The sequence below is a fragment of the Passer domesticus genome, chromosome 7, assembly GCF_036417665.1.
Source record: "Passer domesticus isolate bPasDom1 chromosome 7, bPasDom1.hap1, whole genome shotgun sequence".
Classification (NCBI taxonomy): Eukaryota; Metazoa; Chordata; class Aves; order Passeriformes; family Passeridae; genus Passer; species Passer domesticus.
In genome coordinates this window covers 55,128,307-55,144,509 of record NC_087480.1, presented here as the reverse complement: position 1 = coordinate 55,144,509, position 16,203 = coordinate 55,128,307, and the positions used below count along the sequence as shown (strand labels likewise).

Below are 16,203 nucleotides of genomic sequence, written 5' to 3'. Positions count from 1 at the left end.
CTCCTGTGCAGCACCAGCACCTTCTCTGTTCTCCATGCCCAGGTGTTAGGGGGGATCTGCCTGTTTCAGTTCAGTTCAGGAGGACAAAAGCAATGGCTGATATTGAAATGAGTTCATGGGAAACACAGCGTGGTCCTTGACCACAGTCCCTCGGCACAGATAAAACAGTGCTCTCCAAGATACCTGTTCTCCAATCTCCTCTTTCAGAGCAGGAGAGAAAATTACAGGCCTCTGATTACTCAGGGAGAAGAGCACACAGCTCCCATCTTGGTAATTTCTTCCACCACAATCAAGCATTTCAGGAAAAGGGCCTGAAAGCCTGAAATAGTCAGTCAGGGATCTTTCCGCCTGCTTCCTTCCCTGATAACACACAAGAGGAATAAAAATGAAGGCTCGTCATTGCTGTTACCTTTTGCTTCCAAAAGTGTCTGTCCCATCTGGGATCAGGAGCTGGGGCTGTTGGAAATGAAAATGCTTTCCTTGGGGAAAGTCTCTTTGCTATTTCCAGGTTGGCAGTTCGGGGCATTTACAGATTTTAAGGCTGGTTGGTCTGGCTGCATTTCTCGAGTTTGATCTGCTGAGTACAATGAGAGGGTATCCCCAGTAATTCCCACATTGAGCCTGGTTCTTACACTGGAGCTATGGAAAGCCCAGTCTCCTCCCCACGCTCCCATTTTAGAAGCCTCCTCCTTTGATAAAGGTTTTGAAATCTGTAACCAGCTGTGCTAGGCATTGGGGACATTTTTTCCCTGGAGTGAGGCCCAGGGAAGGATGCATCACCAGCACCCAGACTTGCACCATGTTAAATGCTGGTGAAAAGCCTTGGAGTAGCCCCTTTCCCCATCCTCCTTCACCACCCAGTCTCTATTTTACCCCAGTCACACTTTGCTTGGAGTGGGCCCCCCATGAGATGAGATTGGGGCAGCATCTGTTTATTAGAGAGCAGTGTCAGCACTGTGAAACGAAATAGGTAAGTAACTGGTGAAAACAGCTCTGCTGAAATAGAGGACTAGCTCTGATCAGGCTTGGCATGATATAACATGGTGGTTTAAAGCCCTGTAATGCCATTTTCCATTAGAGCTCTTGTTCGAGTCAGGAAGGGGTTTGATCCATTGATGGAAGCTGTTCTAAACAGATGAGAAAACCTCATCCATATTTCTCTTGAGATTGTGTGAAGCTGACAGTATGCTCGCTGACCACAGTCATCTGGGACTCTCCCAAACAAAATAACCCTCTTTTCATAAATAACAGGATCGTCGTTGTGGTGGACTGAGATTTGCTATAAAATTCAGTTGTGTCAAACAAAGAGCTTCTTCTGGTTTTTAATTCGAGCTATTAAAAAGATTCATTTTTTTCTTTGTTCTCATTTTCCTTACCCTCTTTCTCCCTTTCTATTTTTTTTCTTCCTCTCTGTCTGTCTTTAGGATAACTTAAAGCTGTTTGTCTGAAACAAAGGACTTGCGTGGGTCTGGTCAGTGGTGCCTCTGGACTGAATGGTCGCATTTCAAATCCTACTTAGGATTAAACTTGGATGAATTCCATAAGCTAATAACCCAGTGCAGTGTTTCAAATTGATGGAGGTGCCGTCCTCTAGATGAGACATAAAACCAGAGATCCAATCTGCTTGGCAGAGACCCCACAGGACTTATCAAAGATGAGTGGGGGCTGCTAACTGTTTTGCCCTTGTCAAATCCTTACCACCATCACGGTTTCTCTTCCTGTTCCAAAGCAATGACACTGGACCTTATGAAAATGAGATGGTGAATTTGAAGGAGCCATCCTTTTTTCTAATTATTTAAAGCAGTTTGCAGTGTCTGGCAGAAGGAGGAAAGAGAGATAATCCACTCACTTGAAAGTGGAATGACCCTGAATTTCAAAAAGCAAAACAAAAGCGAGCGAATGGTGCCACCACGCTCTGCAGCAGTGACATTATTAAAGGATCAGTGAGCTATTAAAGCAGCAACATTTAGTACCTCCCCTAATGACTTGTACTGCTAACTGGTTTCCAAATTGAGATTTTTATTGCCTCCATGCACAGACAGAACAAGGCTCTGTCTGCGCTTCCAGAGGCTGGAGCTTAAGCAGACTGTTCACAATAGGCTCAATGAATCGTGTCAGCTGAAAACTAGTAATGGCTTGTGAGAGTCCCCACTCCTCTGTCCTCCTTTCTTACCAGGGCTGGAAGCTCTGGGCTGTGGGGCATGGTAGGGATCATAAACGTGCAGGATTTTGCAGAGAGCCCAGCACAATTCTTGAACCTCTGAACATCTGTGAAATTTGGCAGAGTGGTGCATAAACAGACTGTCCCGAAATCTCCCCAAATCTGCTGATGCCATTCACAGAGTGAATGCTGTGAGAAGGGCGTTTACAGGAGGGACATTGGTTTCCACTTCCAAGTGGAAATATGGAGTATGGAGGAATGAGTCTGTGGAGGAGAAAGAGAGATGAGAGGGAGCTGCAGATGCTAGTGAAGGTAAGGACACACCCAGCTGTTTCCAACATGACTCTCCCAAATACATTTTGACTGTCTTGTGTGAGCTGAGCTCCCATGATGGGAATAGCTGGGAAATGGCCTTCTGTCAAGTGCAGTTCAGGCTTGGAAGGGAGTTCCTGTGGGCACACAGCACGTGTGACTGCAGAAAGGAAGCTGGTTAAAAACCAACCAAGCGACCAAACCACCCAGTAGAAGTGGGTTTGGGTTGCAGTAGCTGTTATTTATGTGCTCAGGATACACCATAAGCCAAAGTGGAGTTTGAGCCTTCCGTGCACCAGAGATAAATGCAAATGTTATTGCTTTAATTTGTTTTCCTCTGCCGGTTCTGCACACACGTGCTGCTGGCGCTTGCTGAGGGAGGCACTCCAGCTCTTGCCCAGGCTGGACAGTCACAGGGAGAGACTGATGCTCTGCCCGTTTTATGTATCAGGTGCCTGATTTCCATGACAGAAACCGCTCATCCCTTGCAGAAGTGACAGGCAGAGCAGAGGGGGTAGGATGGCTGGAGAGACTAGCATTAGAACATGCACATTTTTTATCCCATGCTGGTTTGAGTCTCTTTTCATCATTGCTGACTGCAAACTATTCCCATTTTGTGACTTTTCGGTGGATGCATGTGGCACTGCATTTCCAGTTTCTTCACGCTCTCCATCTATGTCAATGCTCTGCAAAATGCCCTTACCTTTCTTAGCAATCTTAGCAAACAGGTCTCTATGTGGGTTGCAAAATATGTTCAGAACTGTAAGAAAATGGGGTGAAGTGGCCTGAGAGGCCCTTTTATGTTTCCTTACCCAAATTTCATGCAGCACCAGTTACACCTAAACCATTCATGTCTGCTGTGGGTTTAGCCTGTTCTTGAAGACCCCTGGTCTGGAGATTTCCTGACATGCTAAAGCAGGTTATCCCAGTGGTTAGCTGTCCTCAGCTTCAGAAAGCTGTTCCTAAGACCTGAGCTCAGCAGTGGAACTGGATTCTTGCAGGTCAGGGTTAAGGCAGGGAGGTAATGCAGGAGCTTGTGGAGCCATTTCCTGGGCTGCACCCACTGCCATCCAAGGGCTTCCTCCCCTAGGACAGCAGGTCAGGTGCTTCCCACCGTGCAAACAAAAGCAATGCAGAGAGACAAAGAAAAGGGCAGCAGGGCCACTTCTGGCAGAGGAGCTTTCTGAGATTGCCACTGACAAAATGTCCTCGAGACTTTACTGAGTCCAATTACCACTTTATGTCTTTAAAGTGACGAGTAAATGAAAGAAACTACAAGATCAAGCCATGTTAGTCTTCTCAATCCCTTAAGTGCCTGACAGCCCTCTCCCCTTCTTCCTCGCTTCCTCAGACTACTCTGAACTCTTAACCTTCGCCACCGCTTTGAGTCCACATCCGCAGCAACCAGACTACCCCCAGCCATCCCCAAATTCCAGAAACAATCACAAAACACTTTCAGAGCAACACTGCCCTCCCTCGAATTGCTAAACTTCAGGCTGTCTCCAACTTTCTGAGCCTCCCTGCATGCAGGGCTGGCCTCACCCAGCAGTGCTGGTAGGTGGCAAGGGGAGCTCGCTGGGCACTGCCACAGCTGGGGAACAGCTGGTGCTGATCCACACTGCCTGTGCTGATCCACAGAGCCCATGCTGATCCACACAGCCCGTGCTGGTCCACACAGCCCTTGCTGGTCCACAGAGCTCCCTCTCCCTGTCCATGCAGACAATGGCTGGGAGCACCAGCTGCTCCAGCTCTGCCCTGCTGCTGGCCAGGAGAACAGAGGTGCCCACAGCACACGTGGTATTATGAGCGTGTCAGGACAGAACCTCGGGAGGGACAGATCCATGGAACCATCCCCAGGCACAGCGGTGGGAGCTGGAAAAGCAGGATAAGGTCACTGGAGAGCAGAGCAGTCTCAGGAGTGATCCTCAGCCACTAGACCTGACTGCTAGAGCTGGTGTCTGTATTTTTGCAGAAGTAAAGACTGTCACGTTGGCTTGACCTTCCTTATAAATAAATAAATAAATGATAAATAGATCTCACAGTGCTGTGTGAACCTGATGTCTCAGGCTCACTTGTTTTGATGTGTCTAATGTAAGTGGGCGGGTAATAAAAGCTTCATTTAGAAGCCAGTGTCTTCAGTGGCGCTGCTGGAAGCCCCTGGGATGCTGCACTTCTGGAATTTTCCTCTAATGGAAACATCAGCAGATAACTACTGATCAAGCAGAACATGCATACATGCACACAAAACAACCCAGCAATGGTTTATCCTCCTGGACTGCTGGGTGTTGGATGTAGAGATCCCTTCAGACTCCCCAGGATCTGTACCCACCTCGGCTGCTGCAGCAGCCCTGCTGAAATGCTCCTCACCACAACCCTCTGGGGCAGTGCCCTGGGGCACCCTGTGATTATTGCAGCCTGGGTGGGTATCAGTTCAAAACAGGCAAATAAAGGAGCCTTCAGCCCCCAAAACACAGCAGTGGATAGTGGAGTCCACTGGGTATCTCCCAGCTGGACATCACCCTGTGGATGATAAGGAGATGCTGCTCTGTAACAGGCAGATTTAATGCTGACTTTTCACATCAGCAGCAGATTCACCCCATGGACATGTTGTCTGGGATATTGTTTTTCAGTGCAATCCACAGGTTATTCAACTTCTTTGTAAGCAGCTGAGTCTTCAGGAAGGTCTGGTTCCTGTGCCCCTGAGGTCTCCATGGCAGCTTTGATGTGCAGCACCTGCCTAATGCTGGGTTTAGGGGCCAGCTGAAGGAGAATCGTGGCTGGTGAGAAGACACACCAGACCTACTGCTGAACTTGTTAAGGTAACCTACTGTCCTTCCAGGTCAGTGCTAAAATCACCATTTCAGGCCCTGAATACAACACAGGGAAAGAACAGTGAATTCTCCCACGACACTCTGGGGGTCAGAGCTAAAGGTGTGGAGGGCTTCAGCATTAATCCCAACCTTCAGTACACGGGTCCATGGCAGGTTCACACCGTGGTATAGCTGACCTTGTATCCTGGATACAGAAATACTGCCTGTATCCAAGCATTTTAAGGTAATTATTCTCCCTGAATGTGAAAATTGGAGGGCCCCTTTTGTCTAGTGCATTTCATGAGAACCATAGGGATCTGCAGCCAGGCATGGGGGGAAAGGGAGATTGTTTCCTCCTGTCTGGGTTTTTATGCAGCATCTCCCTGTGAAAACAAGAAGCAAACAGGATGACCCCCACCTTATCTGCCTGCGTAAGTAATTTTTGCCTGAAGCCTGAGCTCTGTGGGATGGTTGATGTAAAACTTGCTCTTGCATTAAATAGCAATAACTTACCTTTACACTCTGCTCATTTCATTATTATTATTATTGTTATTATTACTTTTAATGATTTTTTAAATGCTCCTTAATTAAAAACTCACAGATATGAAGCTTGGAAGAAATGTGGCCAGGACATTCTTGGATTACTACAGGCTGAACTCCTTGGTGGAGGGACCACTAGCACCTACTCCTAAAACTCGGTAGGTCAGAAAGCAATTTCTCTTGCTTTAGCTGGGCTGCTCTTTTAATATCTTTCCTGACTAAACTTCAGTGCTACTGCATTACGGCTTTATAACAAGTGCTAGTCTAACTGTGCTTATTTTATTGAAATTCCATTTGGAAATAAAGCATTTATGATCAGGAAAGATACCTGGTTTATGTCTGAAAAAATATTCAGAGGATTTTGGAGATATCGATATCTTTCCTGAATTCTGTCTGCTGTGCACCAATCTCACACCAGTTATCTTTAATGGACTTACCCTTCATTTATCTCCTGAGAGCGAATCAGACCCACTTTTATTTTGCAAAGTTTTAATTCTGGAAGTGAAAACTTTTTCAGTGCTTCAGGAAGTTACTGGCAAGCCTGTGCTGAGGCAGAGTTCTCCCCCTCCCCTTGGAGCTGCTGCAGTGCTGGCAGCCAGTGGCAGGTTCCTGCTGCCAGCCCAGCTGGACACTTTGCCCAGGGATCCCCTCTCCTCTACTCCGGTTTCACAACCAGCTCAGTGGGTGTTAGTCCAAAAGGAAGTGGGATGTGAAGTCAGGCACTGGTGAGCAAGGCACAAAGGCATGAAATGGCCAGGCTTGACTCCCTGCAGCACTGCTGGTCCTGCTCTGGTTTTGGCCAGCTGCATCCTTTCAGTGCCCCTTACCTTGTGTGAGGAGCAGGGGAGATACCACTGAGCTGTTTATGGAGAACCAGCATTCCTTGAGCTGGAAAAGCTGTGTAATGACATGAAGAGGGGAGCAGAGCAGGAACCTGAGCACCTGTTTAATGGGAAACATCATATTCAGTATTTGCCTCTGTTCTGAGAAAACAGCAATAATGCCTCCAAACTGAAAAATTTCAGTTAAATGCATTTGGACCAATTGTAATGGTTCATTTGGGTTTCAACTCTTAACAGCACAACCAATATATATAGTTTATATTTTGCAATAGAAAAGGCAATTCCAAATTGGCAAGGGAGGCAGCTGAGCCTTGAGATTTTCCTGCTTTTTTTTCTCCCTTAAAAGAATAGCTGTGGGAATGTTTCTTGTCTGAAAAGGAACACTTCCCTACTGAAGATTTTCTAGTGATGTGTAAGATGGATGTTACAAATATCAGCTCAGACCAGAGAGCAATTGCTGGAGTTCCTTCTGCAGCCTTTAAAAATCCTCTCATTGCAGCCATTCTGGCAGTTCCTTATATATGTGGTCAGAGCCAGGCTGCTGTGTTAGGCCTGCTTTGAGCCCATCTCCCTTTTCTGTTTGTGATCTTGACACCACAGTTTAGGCTGGCTCAAGGAGGATTGTCAGCACTGCAGTTCTGAATGCTCTTATCTGCAGAGACCTGCAGGGTTAGCAGAGAACAGCATCCAGCATCTTCCTCTCCTCCGGAAATTGAATGTATCATTTCTCTCAGACTCCCAGGGGCCACAGCCTCCAAGGCTAAAAACCCACAACTATTACTGAACCTAATTACCACCTGACAGCAAAGTGCTTTTCCATAGCATCATCCAGTTACCTCATCAAAAGGAATGGTTGTTTGCTTTCTTCATTTTAAATTAAAGAACCACTGACAGTGGTAACTGAAGCATTTTAATCTCATCAAATATCCATGTCCATCTCTATAGAGACAGCCACGCCAGCAGGGAAAGATACACATCTCTAATCGGGTTGCACAGAGCAAATTCTTCTTGTCCCCCCACCAGAGCCTAATGCAGTGAGGGATCTTTTGTTTGGAGGGTGCTACCTCACAGTAAAATCCTAAATACAGTCAATGTTCAGCCCTAAGCCAAGAGATGTTTAAGGAATAGATTTTTAAAGATTCATGTTGTTAATTTCCTGATGGATTTCAAATACCAGCTTTCCCCTGTAAGTAGATAAATGCCTTCTATTTGTATCCTGGGCTTTGTCACCTGACATTTGATCAGAGCCTTTGTCTGTGTGTATATATATGTGTGTCTATATATATATATATACACATACATCTAAAATGTGCACCAGTGAAATGAAATTGTTCTTTGAAACTGCTGTGTTAACTGCAATCCCCTCCAAAAGGAATTGTTGCAAACTGCTGGGAAACAGAAGGGAGATGGCTGTAGCTTTAAATGTGCCTTGGCTAGGCAGTGGCACTAGGAAAGGACTGGAATATGTAAAATGATACTAAATATCTGTGTAATCAGGACTAATTATATGGCACGGTTATTAGCTGAAACAGGACATGTTGTGCCCACAGTTTATGAAAATATATTTAAACATTACTGGATTTCACATAGTCATTGAAAGAAAGCTGCAGAGTTAATAAACGTGTAAGGGACAGCTAATTGCCTGCTTTGTCCCAGACTAGGACAGGCAGAACAATTTCTGTTTGAGGGAATTAGTGCAGCCAAAATGTGTTAGAATGACAGGCCTGGAAATAGCAACAACCTGCAACACTTCCAGAGCACGTCTGACCGCAAGGAAGGAAATGTTTGTGTTGGAATCACTGTGTTTTGGAGAAGGAAATTGGGGCACATAAAGGGAGAGGTGGACCTGAGGGTCAGAAATAGGGCTGGCACCCAAATTCAGGCACCTTTACAAGAGCTTTGTCCATGCAGTCAGGCTGTCAGGGAACAGCCATCCTACAGCATAGGCAATGCAGGCAGCTCAGTGGGAATGGGATCAGGATCATCTGGAGTACGAGGCAACAACTGATGCACCAGCTCTGGTTACAGAACAAGAGTGAGGCTGGAGGTGGGGCACCCTCTGCTACCAAAAATACAGCTTATTTCAAGGCTGATGAGAAATAACTGTGTCTGTATTCTGTGTATAATGTCATTATGTGCCTGTAAGTGAATCCAACTGGTTGGCTGGACCTGGGGTTGAATTCCACTTGTCCTTGCCTGCAGGAGCCCAAATGCCACCTGTAGATCAACATATTACAGAATCACAGATTGGTCTGGGTTGGAAGAGACTTTAAAGATCATCTAGTTTCATCCCCTAAGTGGTGGACCTTCCATTAGACCAGCCCCACCCAGCTTGGCCTTGAATGCTTCCAGAGGAATCCACAGCTTTTCTGGGCAACCTCTTCCAGTGATGGAGCCCAGCACAGCTCATCCAGCTCCTCGAGAACCCTTCAGCCCCTTCCCTCTGACTGAGCTTCCTCCAGCAACCCCCCAGCTCCCCTTGGAGTGACCACAGAGTTTCTCACAGCCTGTAAAGGAAGGTCAGGTTTGAAGCAGTAACCCCAGTGTGTCCTGCAGTCCTCGTGGCAGGGAGACCCTGTGATCCCAAACAAACACCCAGTTCACAAAGATAATGTCTGCTGTTATCTGCATGCCAAGTAATTATTTTCCTGAAGGTGATGTGTCTGCAGCAAGGTAGGAAAGCATCAATGACTCAGCTGAGGAGGGCAGGAAGGTTAGAATATTTTCCTCTGTGAGCTAATGAATTAAAAGCCTTGCTGAAAATGCAGGATGCTCTTTGGAGTGACAAGCCAGCAGGCCCATGAATTTCTAGCAGGGCACGAGAGAGCTCTGTGCTGCTCTGCAGAAGCTGCTGGAGGAGAGAGCACTGCCACTTAGCTGTGCTTGAGAGAGGCTCAGAGAGCCTGCCCTGGACACTGAGACAGCTCTCTAAGGGTGGGTTAAGTGGGCACAGAGCAGGAGAGAGCAGTGCAGAAAGGGGCTGTTGGACAGCAATGGAGGTTCATGCCCTCCCTCTCCTCTTGTTCCTTTTCTAAGCTGTTCAGTGACCAGAGAGTTCCACTCCCAGTGTTTCACTGGAAACCATTTGAGTGGGGCTCCCTTTGATGCTGCCAGTGGCACAGGGAGCTCTTCTTCTTGCAGAGTCTCTGTCCTGCTCTCACCTCTTTCTGCTTGTGCCAGAGGAAAGGTTAAGATTTCTTGGGTTGAAAGTGTGAAATGTCCTCCTCTGAAAGGAGGTTGGTAAAAGGTGAAAAATTTGTAAGAGATTAAGAGACAGCAGAGTACAGCTGTTACAGAGAATGACTACGGTGGAAAAGCAGAACTTTTGTTGGAAAATGCACAAATGCCAGTCAGCTTGCACTGCCTGAAGCTCATCCCTTTGCCCATATCAGCATTTCTCTGTTCTTTCACTCTGGCTCCCTGGCTGCAACAGAGCCCTGCTCCAGCACAGCATCAGCAGAGGAGATCTTCCCTCTTTAGACCACTGACATTTTCTCTCTGAGAGCCACCAGGTCCATGTTACTCATATTCTGGACACACTGAATTTCAAATTCTAGATGTCCTGAGTGTTTAAACAGCTCTGGCAGAGGTTAGGGAAGATGGGCTTTGAACAGAGGCAGTGTGGGTATCCTGAGAAATCCCACCTGGGCCTTGCTGGTGGAGCATTCTGCAGCTCATGTCTGCCTCATATTTTCCCATAAGTAAAACCCAGGTGTTCTGCTCACAGAAGTGCTGGAAATGAAATTTCTTCCTATGTGGGAACCTCACAATTGCTGCACTGATACTCATGAGAGAAAAGCCCAGAAGAAGATGAATAATTCTAAGAGCAGGGATTTGATGGCATGTGGCAAATAATGCCTGGAGCCACACGCTGAATGAAAAAAGGACAGAACAAAATATTGACTGGCCCTTCATTAATTGCCATCTGCCCATCGTGCCCTGAATAAAGCAGCAGCCTTGTTGAAGAAAAAGTAGGCTGTGATGAGGTAATTAAAGACCCCATCAGAAGGCATATCTGCCAGGAGGTTGAATTAAAATTGCTCTGACAGCCTTTATTCTGGCAATTCCTCCTTTTGCTGCTTGACTTTGCAGCTCTAATGATGATGTATGAGAGCACAGCTGCATCTCCAACAGGCTGGATGTGCCCACGGGACTGTCCCACCATCCTCAGAGGCCATGGGCACTGTCTTCTGCACCACACTGGCTGGGGATGGGGAAAGGCTTTGTGTGTGGGCACAGTCTGACCAAAGGTAGGTCATTCTGCCTGGAGAGCTCATTTTGAGTCCAATCTCAACACTAAGCAGCTGTGCCCAGAGGCTGTGTGGGCTGACAGGCTCTGATACCACCCCAGGGCTGTGCTGCTCTCTGGCATGTGCTGAGTGCAGGTCCTGCTGCCCCACTGGGTCTGGAATGTTCTCCTGAGTTCACCTCTGTCTGTGTTTCAGAAAAACTCCTCTCTGCATTTTCAAGCTCAGGATTTTTGAGTTTCACCTACATCTGGCTGTGCTTTCTTTGATCTGGCCATGACTGACGTGAGAGCTGGGAGTGAAGACACCTCCCTGCTTTATTCCCGAAAGGATCTGTTTCCATCCCCAGCTCACTTGTCCCAAACTTAAATTATTGTCTTGTTGTCTTTTCTCCCACCATTTTCAGTGGCTAAGAGGAGAGCAGAGTGTAATAAACAAAAAAAATGTTCTGGACTAAATGAATGAAAGGTCAGCAAAACGTCTTACAATTTGCAGAGGAGGGAGGAAATGGAATGAGGGCAGCAAAATAGAAAAGAGTCAAACAGCTTCAATTTGATTTCCAGGTCTGTAAATTGTATTAGTAATGGGAGCACTACTAAGGTTTAAAGGCAAATTATATGTTTTGCCTAAAAAATTAATTTTGTGGGGTTTTCCCCAGTTCTTTATTTGTAATTATAATCTGTCAACTCACTCCCACACACATCTGCACATTTTATGCAACTCTTGATACTTGTAGCTGTCACTAAAGAACACCTTCCAGGTTCTGAACAGTGACATTTGCGTGGGTTCAGTGAAAAGGATTCATTTACAGAGTTTAGAGATGTGCAGTGCTTGGCCAGCTCCCAGCAGAGGCTTCACCAAAATTCCTCATTACAACAATTAGCTCCTCAAACACTTGGGAATGAGGCTGCCAGCTGCAGGGATTTTACCCTGGATTTAAGCACGTGCACAGTAAAGCACATGCAAACACCCAAATACATGTCCAGCTTGGTCCTGCTCTTGGATACTCCCTGAACAGAGGGAGTGCAAAAATACTTCAGGATGGGGAGCTGGTGTGCCTGACGGGGGGCCTAGCAAGCAAAAATAATCTGCATTACTGTATGAAGTAGTCAGGGTCCACGTTAACAATCCTTTTCAAAATGAAGGTGCTGTCGGCTGTTTTAATTTAATTTACTACACTTTCATTTACTTTTTGGAAATGAGCTAAATGAATAAATTGAATTATGGCTACTTTAACTCTGAAGGAGCATATCACATAAGAGCTTGCTGTGGTTTCACTAATCAGCTTTGCATTTAAACCCTAAATGTATTTAGATTAGCTCTCACAGGCATCCTCACATAGGTATGCCTGCAGGTATCCACCTGCTTTCCTTCCCCTTCCCTGGTCTTGTTGCTCTGAGGAAGCCAGGGCTCAATAAGCAGATTTACAGCATTTGTGCTCTTCATGCATCACCCTGGCCTGGGATTTTCCTGCTCTGAAAGCAGAGACAGGGACCTGTGTGAAGGGTGGGTTGACGTGGATAAAGTGTGATGTACACAGCATGTTAATCCCAATATCCTGCTGGTAACTTGAACGAGCTCAAGAGACTGCCATTTTCTGCTACACCTCATCAGGTGAGTGCAATCCATTGTTGTCCTGCTGCTCCTTAGGAAATGGGAGTTCAGGAGCCAAGACAAAACCCATTCCTGTGCTATCTGCAGCTTCCAGCTCCAGGGTCAGCAGAGGTACACAAGGGTGGCTGAGCGTGAGCCACGTGAGTTGCTTGTAATTGTGGCTCCTTCTCTTATGTGATAGTGTGGCTCCATCTATAAACAAATTATTCCTGCCTCTGGGCACTGTCTCCTGGATAAAGCAGATGTGTCTTGCTGCACTGAGCTGGGGAGGGAGGCCAGGAAGTGAAGAAGGGATGGCAAGCAGCAGGATCCCCTCTATGGAGGGAGAGATTTGTGCACACCCTCTAACATCTGCCTTCTCTATATCAGTATGGGCCAGCCCCTGCACTCAGAAGGGCAGAGCCATAGGATATGGACCTGATGAGATTTCCAGGTAGTGCTGGGATGCTCCACACACCACTTTAGTGGGGTTTGTATGGCCCAGAAGTCACAATGCTCTGTAATAGATGGGTAGGCATCTGGCAAACATGACTACACACTCACTTACTGGAAATAGGCGCTGGTGACCGCTTGGGAAAAGGAAAAATCGAGCCTGTGGTAATGGCTGAGCATTTCTGACCTTTGCTCTAACATTTCAAAATTTTTTTTATTGCTTCTAATAAGCCTTGCTTTGGAGCACGCACATTATCTCACTGTCAGGGCACTGGCTGTCATTATCTGCTGGGTCATTTGGTTTGTGTTCTTTACGATTGAAACTTGTCAGGCATTCCCAGAAAATACTGCGCTCCCCTTGCAGAGTCAAACATGGAGCTGGTTAATTGTGCATCCCTGAGAGTGAAGCATTGGGACTGATCAGGCACTGATTGTTTAGCTGAGATGGACGCAGTGGAAACGTGTCTCCTCTGTATGGAAGGGAAAGTGTAAAAATTAGATCAGCAGCAACACAACAGCAGCCAGATTTCTTAGTTTCAGGGATCAGAGGTTACCCATTTTCCAGCCTTGATGACTCATTTTTGATCCCACTCACATGGCTTAGATAACTTTATTTTTACCTCCCTTTGCAATTTAAACACCAATTCTCTTCTATTTTGACTTTATTTAATACACCAGCTGCGAAGTCACTAGTTCAAATCTCCCCAACCTTGCCTCACTTCATGAGATGGAAACAAAAGTCAAGAAATATGTGTGTGAAAGAGCTCAAAATGCCACAGCAGCACAAATGTGCCCCCACTGGTGGCTCTGTAAACCTCAACTCATCCAAAACATCAGCCCAGTTTGTAAGTCTGCTAATTCATTTTAAAGCCTTTAAGATTTGGTAACGATTAGAAATCCAGGTGTTGTTATTTTGGATGTGAACACTACATTCAGAGCAGGTGTATATAGGGCTTGTCCTGTAGATGGGCTGGGAGAGCTGCAGGCAGCAATAGCAACATCCCCAGTTTTGCAGAGTAAAAACAAGCTTTGCTGGGAACACCAGGCTGTTAGACCTCAGTGTGAATTATGCATCTGCTGTATTTAGATAGAAGCAATTTTCCTGTTGAAATCAGAGGTTGGCATTTTCTTTCCCATGGGGTTCTGTAACTCAAAATTGTGTTGAGATCAAGCATGTAGCGGAGGCTTTTTTAGCTGTAAAGGTGAATGTATTCAGATTATTCAAGTGGTGATTTTTTGGATGTACAATTAGTTGAGTGAGAGATGTGGTATAAATTTGGTATTGTAATTGCTATGCCTCTGAGATTTCAATTTGCAAAACAGTTTGCATGGCTGCACGATTAACTGTTGTCTGTGCGATGAACATGCAGCAGAGCTGTGGTTTGATTGTGACTGTCAATCGGCTGTATGTCCAAAAAAACCACTTTGTCACAAATACCTGATGTGAACTGAGTGGTTGATTCTCACAATGCTTCAGTTCAGTGGATGGCTGAAAAAGGCCAGTGTCTAAAAATCTCACCTGTAAGTGCTGTTGGCATGACAGGACTTCCTTTTCCTGTATTAAACAAATCAGGAAAAATGAAGTTTAAGACCCATTTTTTTCCTCTTTTCATATTTTGCATTATATTATTCCCTTCACTTGCATAGAGGAGCATGGGAATGACACTCAGCAGTGCTGCTGAGTGACTGGAGTGGGTGCAGAGAAATGGTGTCTGCATGGACCAGGAGCTGAGCCCTGCCTGCCCAGCCAGTGGTGGCTGTGCCCCGGGAGCAGGCATGAAGGCTGTCAGCAGTGACATGGGCAGTGCTGATGCAGCCCCTGGGAAAGGGATGGGCTGCCTGGCTGGCTTTCTGATGTTTTTCATGTGTCTCCATTTGGTTCACAGCTGCTGCTGTGTTTGGGTCTCCAGTGTTGTCTAGGAACATGTCAATGTAATTAGACACAGAACCAGAGAAACTGCTTGTTCTCACTTCACTGTGCCTTTCAGGTCTCCCTCCCAGGGTCCTAATTTATTTATTTTTGTTTCAATGTTTATCTCTTCAAAATACCACTATGCCTTAGGTTGGTGATTGAACTGTAAAGATGCAGTAAATGCTGAACTGGTAGCAGCTGTGACAGTGGGGAGGGAAGGGCTGGTGGAGGCAAAGCCCTCTAAGCCCTGGGCCCCATCAGCAACTACGTTATTACAATTTCTTTTAGACATATATTAAAACATTCTTCTGCAAATAAAAGCAGAGGTACTGAAAAACACACACTTGTGTGGTGAGGAAGGCAGGTTTCTCTGTGTCACTACAGAGGGGCCCAATTCCTTGGGGTGAGTCAGGGTGCAGGGATCGAGAAAACTGGGGTTCCATCAGCTCTTTCCAGTTCTTCCCAGGTCTGCTGCATGGCAGGTCACTTCACTTCTGACGTGTGACATGGATTTGTGACAGAGCTCCTCTCCTTCCCAGGTCTGAGGGTTGGTACAGCACCAGCACCAGCCTGCCCAGGGTCAGCAGCTGCCCTGGGGAATACAAATAACTGACCTCAGAGGAAGCAGACTGAGAGCTCAAAGAGCATACCAGGCACAAGTAAAGCATCTTCTCATTTGTGTCCTGCCACAGCAGTGGGGGAAAATGAGCAAAGTTGGCAAGGCACAGCTGAGGGGACCAAGAGCTGCCTGAGGGATCACCCTGAAGGGTCACTGGAGCCCCTTGGCTGGTGTGAGCAACACTGACAGCACAGTTTGATTGCCTTCCTTGGGATGGGAATGGATAGTTGGGTTTTGCTGCTTGCACAACGGAGAGGCTGTCTGAATCTGTATCTTCCATCAGGGATGGTGATGGCTGCTCAGAGATAGTGCTGCTCTGGGGTGGGTGTGAAGGGACCTCACTCTCCAGTGGAATTCCACAGGCAGGCTTATAGGGCAGCCAAAGATGGTTCCTCTAGCTCCTGGTCCCAGAGCTGCCTCAGAGACAGCTTTTCAGTCCCACTGGGAGCCACCAGTGCTGGCAGGGGCTGTGAGGGGAAGGTCCCTGCTCTGGGATGGCCCAGTGCTGGCTGAGCCTCCCTGAACGAGGGACCCACACTCTCTGCAATCCAGCCCCTCATCAAGCGAGGCCTCTGGACACAATGGTGTGAGCTGTGACCCTTTCTCCCCAGGCCTGGCTCTGCCCAGACAGACCAGGGCTGAGGCTGTCTGGTCACTTGTGCCCATCTTGCTGTGACCAGTGTCAGGAGCTGGAGGGAGGAGGGGCAGTGAGAG

General features: G+C 46.8%; 1 protein-coding gene across 2 annotated transcripts in view; it reads left to right on the top strand.

Annotated features, from left to right (window-relative positions):
- LOC135305308 (BEN domain-containing protein 5-like) overlaps positions 1–16,203 on the top strand; it is an 876,852-nt gene that overhangs the window by 859,398 nt on the left and 1,251 nt on the right. For both annotated transcript variants that reach the window (XM_064428810.1, XM_064428809.1), the window contains exon 12: positions 5,885–5,981. In XM_064428810.1, the coding sequence (XP_064284880.1) occupies positions 5,885–5,981 (97 nt within the window). The remainder of the gene's footprint in view (positions 1–5,884; positions 5,982–16,203) is intronic.